Here is a 12,018-nt window from a genome sequence, read left to right as displayed (position 1 = left end):
AAAGGTTCTCCCCACTCCCTTTTTAAAAAATAATTTTAAAATTTTAGAATAATTTTAGATTTATTGAAAAGTTGCCAAGATTGTACAAAGCCTGTACACGCGGCGGCCAGTTTACTCTATTAACATCTTACGTGACCATGGACCATTTATCAAAACTAAGGAAGCAACATCGATACATTACTAGTGTCTAAACTCCTGGCTTTACTGGGGCTTCGCCAGTTTTTCTGCCAATGTCTTTTCCAGGATGCAGCCCAGGGTACCTCACTGTGTAAGTATTCATGTCTCCTTGGTCTCCTCTGGACTATGACAGTTCTTCTGTCTCCCCTTGTTTTCTATGATCTTGACAATTTGAGGGGTGCGATAGTAGTATTTTACAGACTGTTCCTCAGTTTGGATTTGCCCAGTGTTTTTCCCGTGCTTATACTGGGGTTATGGGTTGGGGGAAGGACGAAATAGATGTAAAGTACCTTTCTGGTCATGTGGTATCAGCGTGCAAACTATCGCAAGTACCCAGTTAGCACAATTGAGCAGTTTAAAGCAACACAAAGCCCAGGTGTGGTGGCTCACACCTGTAGTCCCAGTGGTGGTTTGGGAGGCCAAAGGTGGGAAGATTGTTTGAGACCAGCCTGGGCAACATAGCAAGACCTTGTGTCTACAAAAAATACAAAAAAATTAGCCAAGTGTGGTTACGTGCACCTGTAGTCCCAGCTACTCAGGACACTGAGGCAGGAGGAGCACTTGAGCCCAGGAGTTTGAGGTTGCTGTGAGCTAGGCTGACACCACTGCACTGCAGCCCGTGAGACAGAGCGAGACTCTGGCTCTAAAGAAAAAAAAAAGCAACACAAATTTATTCTCTGTAGGTCAGAAGCCCAACGTGGGTCTCACTGGGCTACAACCAAAGTGTTGGCAGGAAGGTTCCTGTGGCATTTCTAGGGAAGCAACCCTTTCCCGGCCTTTCCCAGCTTCTGGATGCCACTCGCATTCCTCGGCTCGGGACCCCTCCTCCATCCCCAAAGCCAGCAATGAGGGTTGAGTCCTTCTCACGTGATATCTCTCTGACCTTCTTCCATGTCACATCTCTCCCTAATCCAGCTAGGAAAGGTTTTCTGATTGTAGGGACTCGTGCGATTAGATTGCGCTCACCCGCGTAATCCGGGATGATCTCCTCATCTCAAAGTCACACTCTTAATCACATCTGCAAAGTCCCTTTTGCCATGTAAGGTAACACATTCACAGGCTCTGGGATTAGGGCGGGAACATCCTTGGTGGCCTACCTGCCTGCTGGACACAGGTACCTCTTCTTTATGGAAGTGACCCTGTTTCCATTTAATGTAGCGATATCAACTTTCCTTTTAAAGTACATTTCTTCTTTTTTTTTTTTTTTTTTTTGGACACAGAGTCTTGCTCTGTTGCCCGGGCTAGAGTGCCGAGGCGTCAGCCTAGCTCACAGCAACCTCAAACTCCTGGGCTCAAGCAATCCTTCTGCCTCAGCCTCCCGAGTAGCTGGGACTACAGGCACACGCCACCATGTCCGGCTAATTTTTTCTATATATTTTTAGTAGTCCAACTAATTTCTTTCTATTTTTAGTAGAGACGGGGTCTCGCTCTTGCTCAGGCTGGTCTCGAACTCCTGAGCTCAAATGATCCACCCACCTCAGCCTCCCAGAGTGCTAGGATTACAGGCGTGAGTCACCGCGCCCAGCCTAAAGCACATTTCTTTTTCAGTAAAAACAGTTGGCTGACTTCAAGGACATGTTAAGTAAGTGGTATTACATATAGTTCTTATATAGAAAAAAACAAACCACCAAACTGGTGAAGCAGTGGGATAATCACTAAGGTTTGGGAAACTGAGGCCTGGGTGAGAAGATTCCAGAGGCCTATCCCCAATCAGGAAGTAGCTGGAGTTGGAAGAAATGGTGTCTGTTTGGTAGGAGGCCTGCCTTCCAGCGACCCAGCACAAATCCTGTTGACATAACCCTGTTAATCAAAGCAATCCTCTAACTGCCCAAGGCCAGTTCCTTTGGCTCCTGGTGGAAACTCACTCAGAGGATCCGGATCCGGCAAATATAAAAGGTCTGGTCCCAGCGTGAGGGAGCTACATCCTGGAAGAGGTGGCCAAGGACAGCTCCCCTCCTGCCAGAGCTAGGCAGGCACTGCGGTAGTGGCATGGCCCCGTCAGAAAACCCCAGGGACTGGACAGCCAGCCTCAAAGGCACGAGCCTTGAGACAGACCTGGGGACCAGCTCAGGTAAGAGGTGGCAGAGGGTCCCTCGGCCCCGCAGAAAGACTAGCTGAGGGGCGATGGGAGGCGGGACCCGATGGCAGACATCCCACCTCCCTCGGGGTTGCCAGGATTCTCAAGGCTTGGGTGGACTTCATTAATTTCCTGTGTCAGCCAGCCTCCCAGGACACAGGCTTCCTTCCGAGCCCATGTCGTGGTTAAGAGCACGTAGTTAAGAGAACAGATGTGTGCATTATTTGGGTAACTCAAAAAATTGCTTTTTTAAAACTACAGGGTTTAGGCTGGGTGTGGTGGCTCACACTTGTAATCCCAGCACCCTGGGAGGCCAAGGCAAGAGGATCACTTGAGCTCAGGAGTTCAAGACCAGCCTGGGCAAGAGTGAGACCCGTCTCTACCAAAAAGAAAGGGAAAAAAAAAAACCCAGCCAGGCATTGTAGCGCGCACCTGTAGTCCCAGCTACCCGGGGGGCTGAGGCAGAAGGATCACTTAGAGCCCAGGAGTTAAGAGATTGCAGTGAGCTACAGTGACACCACTGCACTCTACCCAGGGGGACAGAGTGAGACTCTGTCTCAACAAAAACAAACAAGGCAACTGAACACCCCTCCTCTCAGCCCCCACCCCCTTCATATTAAAAAGAAAGAAAGAAAGAAAGAGTACAGGCTTTGGATTTAGACAGACCTGCTCTAATACCCGCTTCACTGATAAATCTGTTGCCTGGTTCATTCATTCTTCTACCCTGTGCTGGGCTCTGAGCTGAGGCGGGGGCACGTTAGCAGGAGAGAACAGGGATCTCCAGGGCAGACAGGACTCGTCCATCGAGGCTGTGGACAAGATTATGGAGGGAGGGAACAGGAGCGCGGTGCTCCCCAAGGACCAGCAACACTTGTGTAAGCTGAGCCTCGGTTTCCTCATCTGCAAAGGTGGCCAGTGCCTTCCTCTTGGGTTGAGGACCTTGCTATTCCATGGACCAGCAGAACTGGCACGGCCTGGGAGCTCGTTAGAAATGCAGAATCCCAGGCCCCACCTCAGACCCACCGTATCAGACTCTGCATTTGAACGAGCTCCCCGGAGTTTCGTGGGAACCGCAGAGTTGAGAGGCACGGAAGCCGTGGACGCGGAGCCCCTGGAAGGCAGATGGCTGATAAGTGGAGATTGAAACTCGGGTCTCTCTGATACTGAAATCCATGCTCTTCCACTGTCCTGTCTTCGTGTATCCACCAACACCCACTTAAACCCTACTGAATGAATGAACAAATGAATTAATGAAACCTCGTCCCTTGCTTGTGCTAGCGCAAACCTTTGGTCTTTTCCTCCCTTCTAGGTGGGAAGCCGGCTGGCCGTCCGAAGACTGTCCCCACGGCTCACCTAACTTTTGTGATCGACTGTGCCCGTGGGAAGCCCCTCTCCCTGGCAACACCTGTGCCGCCCCGAGCCTCCAGCCCCCACCAAGGGCCCGTCGCCCCGCCAATGAAGACCTACATCGTGTTCTGCGGGGAAAATCGGCGACCTCTGACTCAGGAGGCCACCCTGGGTGGCCTACGCCTTGCCCAGGCCAGGGCCACACAGCCGCCCTGCGGAGGGATCGCAGCCCCGGCTCCCTCCCTGGAAAGCCCCCAGAAGGTTCCTGAGGCTAAGGGGGGACCCCTGAAGGCTGCACCTGTGAGGTCTTCAACCTGGGGCACCGTCAAGGACTCCCTCCGAGCTCTCTCCTCCTGTGTCTGCGGGCAGGTCGATTAGCCGATTGACCGGAAGGGCCAGGGGCGGAGGCTGGCACACCGGGCTCCGATGCCCAGGGCCTGCAATTTTCAGGGCCCGCCCCCATTCCTCAGCCAAGCAGCAATCTTTCCTGCCTGAGCCAAAGAAAGAACATTAGATCCACTAAAGGACATCTGAAGCAGCCATCTCGTACACCCTACTAAATCTTCCTCCCAGTCTCTGCTGGCCCTTCAGCAGAGGCGGGATAAGGCTCATTCGTTCATGCAGCAAATGCTAATGGAGTCTTCTCCGTGTCCAGCTCTGCAAAGTGTCTGGGGAAGATACCAGATTTTTTGGAGCTTATGTTCTTGGGGGCAGGGGAAGGGGCGAAGGGTTAAATAAGTATCCAGATGAATAAAGATGATTTTGAACAGTGACGAGTGCGGCGCGGGAACTAAAACAATCCGCTAGGCTGGAGAGTGACTGGGTAGGGGCTTTGCTGGTACAGTGCTTGAGAAAGGCTGCTCCGAGCAGGTAACAACGTACGAGCCAAAAAATGAGAATGATCCAGCCCTGCGAAAATCCACCCTCCCCAGGGCCACCTGCTGGCATTTTATCCCGGGGCAGACCAGAGAGGGTGGTCAGGATGGCCCAGCGTGACAGGCAGGGGCCGCATGTTGGCTGCTGCCATCTTGGGACACTGACAGGGCAGGGGACACAGGCAGGGAGATCCAAGGGCACAGCAGTGGGGGTTGGGAGGCTCAGGGAAGTTGGTGACAGGAGACTCCATGCCAGAAGGCAGCCCGGGTGGGACCCGGCAGTGGGAGGTGGGAAATGAGGGAAACGGGCTTCTCCCACGGAGCGGAGGCCGTGGCAGTGAGATGGAGCGTCGCGTTCGAGCAAATAAAGACAAGATATTACTTAATGAGCCTCTACTGCCTGCGGATGCCAGGCTCACGCTGCCCCCTGGGGACACAGAGAAAAGGGCAGTGGAGGAGCTCCGTCCACAGGGCAATCATGGTGGTGTCACCGGCGTGGGTGTGAGGAGGGTGTAAGCCCCAGAGATGTGTGCCACTGTGTGACGTTGTACATCAACCTATATGAGGAGCTTGTCTCAAGGCTCCAGATAAAAAGTACTGAATTATTTATTCAATGACTATTTTACTAGGTCCCTACAAACACTAGCCACCAACGTGTACTGACCATTTACTCCGTGTCAGAGAAAAGACACTCTCACAGCGCTAGTATAGGGAAGCACCATTGTTTGTACTCATTTTGCAGGTTAGGGAACTGAGGCACAGAGAGGTTGAGGAAGGCACTCAAAGTCCCACAGACTGGTATAGTCGAGATTAGAACCCAGGCAAGCCTGGGCCCAAGTTCTTGCTCCTAACTGAAGGGTATACAGCCTCTGGACCTGGCAGGTTCTCTTCCAGACAGAGCGGACCCAGGGAGCACAGACATGACCCTGTCCTCGAGGAGCTCACAGCCGGGTGGGGGAGACGAGAGGAAGCAGACGATGGCCGTAGCTTCTGATAAGAGCAGCCCAAAGGGCAACACAGAGGGATATTGGGACACAGAGGAAGGTGTCCAGCCCACTCTGGGGACAGGAGGCCAGGGAGGGCTTCCTACAGGAAGTGATCTGACCCCTATACAAAGGGGAGAAGCCAGGGTGCGGAGTGCTCCAGGCAGAAGGACCAGAGTCATTCGGTCTGGCTGGAGTGACCAGGCACTCATTTATTCGCCAGGTATTTACTGGGCACCCACTGCATGCCAGGCTCAGGGCTAGACCCTGGGATGGAGCCATGAATAAGCCAGACAAGGCCCAGCCACAAAGGAGCTGCCCGTCTAGTTCGGAAGACAGGCAATGCACACAAACAAAACAAAGATCAAAGCAGGGGCAGGAGCACAGCACGTGAGGCCTGGCAGGCCCCGGAGCGGCCGTTAGATTTTATTCTGAGATGGGGCCGTTGGAAATTGCGAGGATAGAGTGACTCAGCCAGACTTGGCTTTGAAAAGAATCCCTCCGGCAGAGGGTGGGCGGGCAGAGGAGGAAGCCCAGGAGGATGAGCTTTAATCCCCGCAAAGGGAAGCGACGGTTTGGACTAGAGGGGAGGTGACAGTGCAGTCTGGACAACATGAGGCCATCAGGAAAGCCCCTACCCTCCCTCTGTTGAGAAACACTGAACTGGAAGAGCCCAAAGACAAGGCTGCACTGGGAGTGTGAGACTCTGAGGGGAAAGCCGGGCCCGCGGCTGCACATCCACCTCTGCACCAGCAGGTGTCGCCCTATCATCAGCCTGCAGGGCGCGGGGTCCAGGCCTGGCCACCGAGGGAGGGGACCCGCTGGGCCTGGGGCCAGAGCCACCCACCAGCTGCCCAGCCGCCCAGCGGGTCTGTGTTTTCAGAAGCCAAACTTTCATTCTCACCAACACGTCTTTCATCCGAAATACCGAGCATTTACTCTACACCAGGCACCCATCGAGGTGACATTTCAGAATTTAACTGTGGGGGTCTCGGTACGGATTCAGAGGCATCAGGCACTTATCATTTGCTTGGTAAAGGAAGTTGTCATTACTATTGGCCAGACCTGTTTCTATGCACCACATCAGTTCACCCCACCTCAGTCCCGTAGGTATGATTTTATTGCCATTTTACAGATGAGGAAACCGAGGCCCAGAGAGGTTAAATACTTTGCCCAAGGTCACTAACTAGAAAGAGGAGGAGCCCAAATCCAAACCCCAGGCAGAGTGACTGCGCTTCCAGGCTTGTGACCCCGCACTGCGCTGCAGGCGCTCCGGCCACATGTGTGCAGTGAGTGAGTGAGGAATGCGTGCTTTCCCAGGGCCCAGCCCAGGGCCTGGCAATGTGCGGGGAGTGTCTGGCAACTGAAGGGGTGGGTGGGCCTCACTGAGATGGGGCACACAGATGGAGCGGGGACAGGGAGAGATGACAGTTTCAGGGGGGACATGTCACGTGAGAGCCCTGTGGGACATGTGGGGATGCTGGCAGATAGTGGCCCATTCCCCACTGGTACCCTGGTCAGGACTGAGGCTGGCAATGGGGGAGCCATCAGTATAGAGGTTGGTGACTGAAGCCACTCAAGGAAACCATGGAGTGAGACCAGGTCACAAGCTCAAGGTTAAGGAGGTGTGAGAAAATTTGGAATAAGCAAAAAATACCACTGGGTGTTTCCAACACAATCTATGCACCGTCTGATTGGGGGCCGCGCACCTTCTGTTGCCTTCAGGCTATTTTACAACCCTGTATATTGTCAATAACTGATAGGAACTCAACATATTTCGTGTCTACAGACAAGCAGATCCTGTCCTGTCTTGCAGAAGCCCAGTGGACTCCGCCCCTCCTGTGGAAGATGGCAGTTTTACCTCCATTTGCACATTCCCTTCAATATTCCCTGATCTACAAACATATCTGTTCTCTGACTTCTCCTGTGAACTGATCGTAACATCTTACTGGTTCCCTCTTTAGTCATGAGTTAAGTAAAATCCTTAGTGGGAATGTAAAATGGTACAGCCATTCTGGAAGAGTCTGGCAGTCCTTCAAATATAGCGTTACCACATGACCCAGCCATTCACTCCCAGGTATGTACCCAGGAGAGGGGAAAACATATGTTCACACAGAAACCTGCACGCGAATGTACACACAGCACCATGCACAACAGCCAAAGGGTGGAAAGAACCCAACATCCATCACTCGCTGGGTGGATAAACAGACCGTGGTTCACCCACACAGTGGAGTATCACTCAGCCTTATAGAGGGTTGAAGCTCTGATTCATGCTCCTACATGGATGAATCTTGAAAACATCACGCTAAGTGAAAGGTGTCCAACACAAAAGGTCACATATTATATTATTCCATTGATATGAAATATCCAGAATGGTGAAATCCATAGAGACAGAAACCAGATTAGCGGTTACCAGTAGCTGGGGGCGGGGAGGGAAGTGGAAAGTGGTTGCTTAACGGGTGCAGCATCTCCTCTGAGGGTGAGGAAACTGTTCTGGAACTAGACATAGTGATGGTCGTATGACATTGTAAATGTACTAAATGCCGCTGAATTGTGTGCTTTAAGATGGTTGATTTTATGTTATGTGACTTTTACCTCAACAATAAACATAAAAACCCTTTAACATGTGTTCATTTTATGAGTCATGATTTCACTTTTTTGTTGTTTTCTAAATTATTCTTTAACAAAGAAAAGAAAGAGGAACAGATGAGACAGGTACAGTTTCTGTATAAGAAAGTGGCTGGGGGCCGGGCGCGGTGGCTCACGCCTGTAATCCTAGCTCTCTGGGAGGCCGAAGCGGGTGGATTGTTTGAGCTCAGGAGTTCGAAACCAGCCTGAGCAAGAGCGAGACCCCGTCTCTACTAAAATTAGAAAGAAATTAATTGGACAACTAAAAATATATAGAAAAAACTAGCCGGGCATGGTGGCGCATGCCTGTAGTCCCAGCTACTCGGGAGGCTGAGGCAGGAGGATCGCTTGAGCCCAGGAGTTTGAGGTTGCTGTGAGCTAAGATGACGCCACGGCACTCTAGCCCAGGCAACAGAGTGAGTCTCTGTCTCAAAAAAAAAAGAAAGAAAGAAAGTGGCTGGGTCTATGGCTATGCCGCCCTGAACGCGCCCGATCCAGTCTGACCATGGAAGAAAGTGGCTGGGAGGGAAGAGAGAGGAGAGAGGGAGAAATGCAGAAGGAAAGAATGTTCCAGAAATCAAACATTTTGTGAAACTAAATAATAAAATAACATTTGCTATCAGTGCTTTCCATGTGTCAGCCCCCACTCTAAGCTCTCTCAAAAGAATAGCCCAATTAGTCTTCACACAACCCTGTGAGGTGCTGTCCCGTTTTACAGATGAAGAAACTGAGGCTCGGGTAGGTTAAGTGACTGGCCCAAGGCCACACAACGAGTAAGTGGCAGAGCCAGGGTTGAAACAGAGGTAGTTTGACTGTAGAGTTTTTACCTGCTGACCACGCTGTAGGAACTTATAGTTGAGGGAATGGATCAATAAATTAAGACTTTATTGAACCCGTGGGTGAAAGTGCAAGTAAGTGAATGTGTTTCTGGGCTGGCAGCCCTGCTTAACTCAGGACTGTGTCCCCAGTGCCTACAGCACTGGTACATAGTAGGTGGCCAAAAATGGCGTGAGAAGGAAGGAAGGAAGGAAGGAAGGAAGGAAAGAAGGAAGGAAGGAAGGGAAGGAGGGAAGGAGGGAGGAACAAGCAGGCCTGCAGTCCTGACCTCTCCTCTCTGGCTCCCTGGGGCCAGCAGCCTGGCTTTGTGCCCTTCAGGGAGGCACCCAGAGGACCCCCACCCCTTCCAGCAGCCCCCAGACTCCCACAGAAGGCTGTCCCTGGATCCAGGCCCCAGAGGGCCCCAGAGCTTGGATGGGCCTCTGCGTGCTGGTCACAGTGTACGTACCACCTGGAGCCCAGGCCAGCTGTGCGATGTGTGAACATCGCCCCTTCCTCCGCCCAGAGGCACCAGCCCAGCAGACTCAACGCCCCACACACACCCCGCCCTGTCCGAGGTCAGAGCCGGGTGGGTGGAATCTTGGTCTTCCTTGTCCTGAAACCACAACAGTTTCAACAAGAGCTTAGCATTCCCTGAGCACACACTGAAACACCAGCTCCTTCCGGTTCCTCACAGCAGCCCTGGGAGGTGGTACTTGGTCTTTGTTGATGGTTGAGGCAACTAAGGCTTCCCTTCCCCCACCCCACTCCCAGGGCCCAGACAGGATCTTCTGAGAAGGACAGAACCTTCGAGCTCCTACTTTTACAGGTTGGGGAGGCGGGAGAGGGGGGTGCTCCTTTGCCCCTCTTGCCCATGTCAAGGCTCTCGATGGGGCCAGGGACAGTTCGGGTGACGCTGGGGATGTCAGGATTCAAATCTAAATGAAATAACAGCAGCTGAGCCCTCCTGGGCATTTTCAGCGCAGGTGCATGGGAGCTCCGGTCAGCTAGCGCATGCTGAGCACCTGGCCACCTAAAGGAAAAAACCGGGGCACATTAACGTAAGTAGAGAGTTTATTTGGGCCAAGTTTGAGGACTGCAAGCTGGAAGCATCGATTCAAGTTGCCCTGAATACATACTCCGATTAGCCGCAGTTACCAGTGGATTTTTAAAGGAAAAGAGGAGGCAGTTCCTAAACTGCTTACCAAGAATTTATACTAAAATAACATAAGCACACGTGGCCACAGAGAAGGGAATAATAGACTCTGGAGATTAGAAGGGGGGTGGGGATGAGGGCTGAGAAATCACTTAATGGGTCCAGTTACGCTATTCAGGTGAGGGCTACCCTAAAAGGCCAGACTTCGCCGCCATGCAACACATCCATGTAGCAAGGCTACGCTTGTCCCCCCTAAATCTATAAAAATGAAATAAAGTAACATAAGCTATTGATTGGCTACACATTGTTCTTTGTACCACACATTCCAGGAACATGAAGATCATGGGTGGAGAAGCTGGTCAGGAACAAACATGCCTTTAAACCCAGCCTGGGGTGGGGGAGGGACAGGAGGTGGACGTGACCGAAGTCCCATACTCATGTCTCCCTGGGCCTGATAAATTTTGCATACCTCGCATAGCTCAGACTGCTCTGAGCTATTTTTCTTTTCTCATTTCCCTCCTTTTGATCAAAAATCTTCCCATGGAAGCACTGACGCTCAGTCTCTGCTTAGGTTAGAGTAACAGACGTCCTTCACCCCTCGGTGCTCCGACAGCTCATGTCCCACGTTGGGGGTGAGGGGAAGATAGGTCTCAGGGAGGAATTTTAAGGGCACCAAAAACTGAACTGGATGGCATCACAGGGTGGCAAAATGAGACCTCGGTCAAGTCCCTGGTTTATATAGCTGCCATCCTTGTTGAATCATTTCTAGTCTTTAGAATACCGTGAGTTTAGTTTTCTCAGAAGACGTAAAATGAGAGATACACAGTAGAAATATAACGCACGTGACTATATTCAAAAAAGAGAATTTGCACACCAGAACGAAAAAAAAAAAACCTATTCCATGAAGGAGCCAACAAAAATATCACGAAGAAAATTAAAAGCCAGTCCTTTAGAGACTTGTAACCAGGAAATATAAGAATTCAGGATTTAGGCCAAATCGTAGGAAAATAATAAAAACTCGAATACAGTGGTCAGGGCTGGAATCTATTGACAGTGTGCTATAGTTTTCCTCTGAAATGCAATTTTTCTCTCTCCAGTTCCCCATTTCTACCAAAGATGAATGTTACTAGGACCAATTTGCTTACAAAAGAAGTTTTAATATTATGCTCGGCCTGGTTGCTTCCATAAAGGGCAATGAGAATAGTGATTGGTCATAAAGGCTCTTGTAAGGGGGCTTTGCTGGAACTTTCATAAGGAATTTCACATTAGGCTGTTGAAAGCCTTCAGGCTAGGAAGCCACACCAAGGATCTGCCTTTAGACCTGCCTGTAACACCTGTACAAATTGGGTGAATTCCTGTCTTCTTGAGGCCCCCAAATACCTTGCGGTTTCCAGGCTTGTCAGAAAGTAACATTCTTTACTTACTGCAAGGTCAGGAAGCTTCCAGACAAGCCTTCAGGCCAGTCTTCTCCAGGGACTTTTTATCAGTTTTATAAAGTCAACCTCAATTCCTCAAAGCAGTCTGGTCATATTTGAAAATATGTCATTCCCGTCAAAGCCTTGGTTAAATAACGAGTGTATCCAACGACGTGTCCTGCTACAAAAGAAAACAGATTCCTATTGAACTTATGCAAAAAATTATATTGCCATAAAATGAGAACACTCACAAATAGTTTCTAAAGTTTGGAGTAATCAGGTAGAGAGAAAGGCAAATGTTTCAATTTTGCTCACAAAGGTATCTTTTACCCAATTGCTGTTAGCCATAAATAGCTCAAAAGAAAACGTTTTCTCAAGTCTGGAAAACAAAATGTAAAAAGAATCAGCAATGTTTTAAACCAAAAGGCGTAAAAATCATTTCGGTCCCCTGGCACTTCAGTCCCATGTAATGAATCTCGTCTGCTTGATGCTAGGTCAGCGATTTCACGCACACATGGGTTTTTCATTAGAGTTCTGCGAGTTT

At 50.6% G+C, this 12,018-nt stretch overlaps 1 protein-coding gene across 1 annotated transcript; it reads left to right on the top strand.

Moving 5' to 3' along the window:
• Positions 1–2,166: 2,166 nt before the first annotated feature.
• Positions 2,167–3,979, top strand: LOC105824866 (chromosome unknown open reading frame, human C1orf64). Its single transcript, XM_012662477.1, has 2 exons — positions 2,167–2,248; positions 3,564–3,979. Exons 1-2 carry the CDS (start codon positions 2,167–2,169, stop codon positions 3,977–3,979), a joined length of 498 nt encoding a protein of 165 aa, XP_012517931.1.
• The last annotated feature ends 8,039 nt before the right edge of the window (positions 3,980–12,018 follow it).

Source organism: Propithecus coquereli, unplaced genomic scaffold (assembly GCF_000956105.1).
Source record: "Propithecus coquereli isolate 6110/MARCELLA unplaced genomic scaffold, Pcoq_1.0 Scaffold77, whole genome shotgun sequence".
Taxonomy (NCBI): Eukaryota; Metazoa; Chordata; class Mammalia; order Primates; family Indriidae; genus Propithecus; species Propithecus coquereli.
This window is presented reverse-complemented; position numbering and strand designations above follow the sequence as displayed.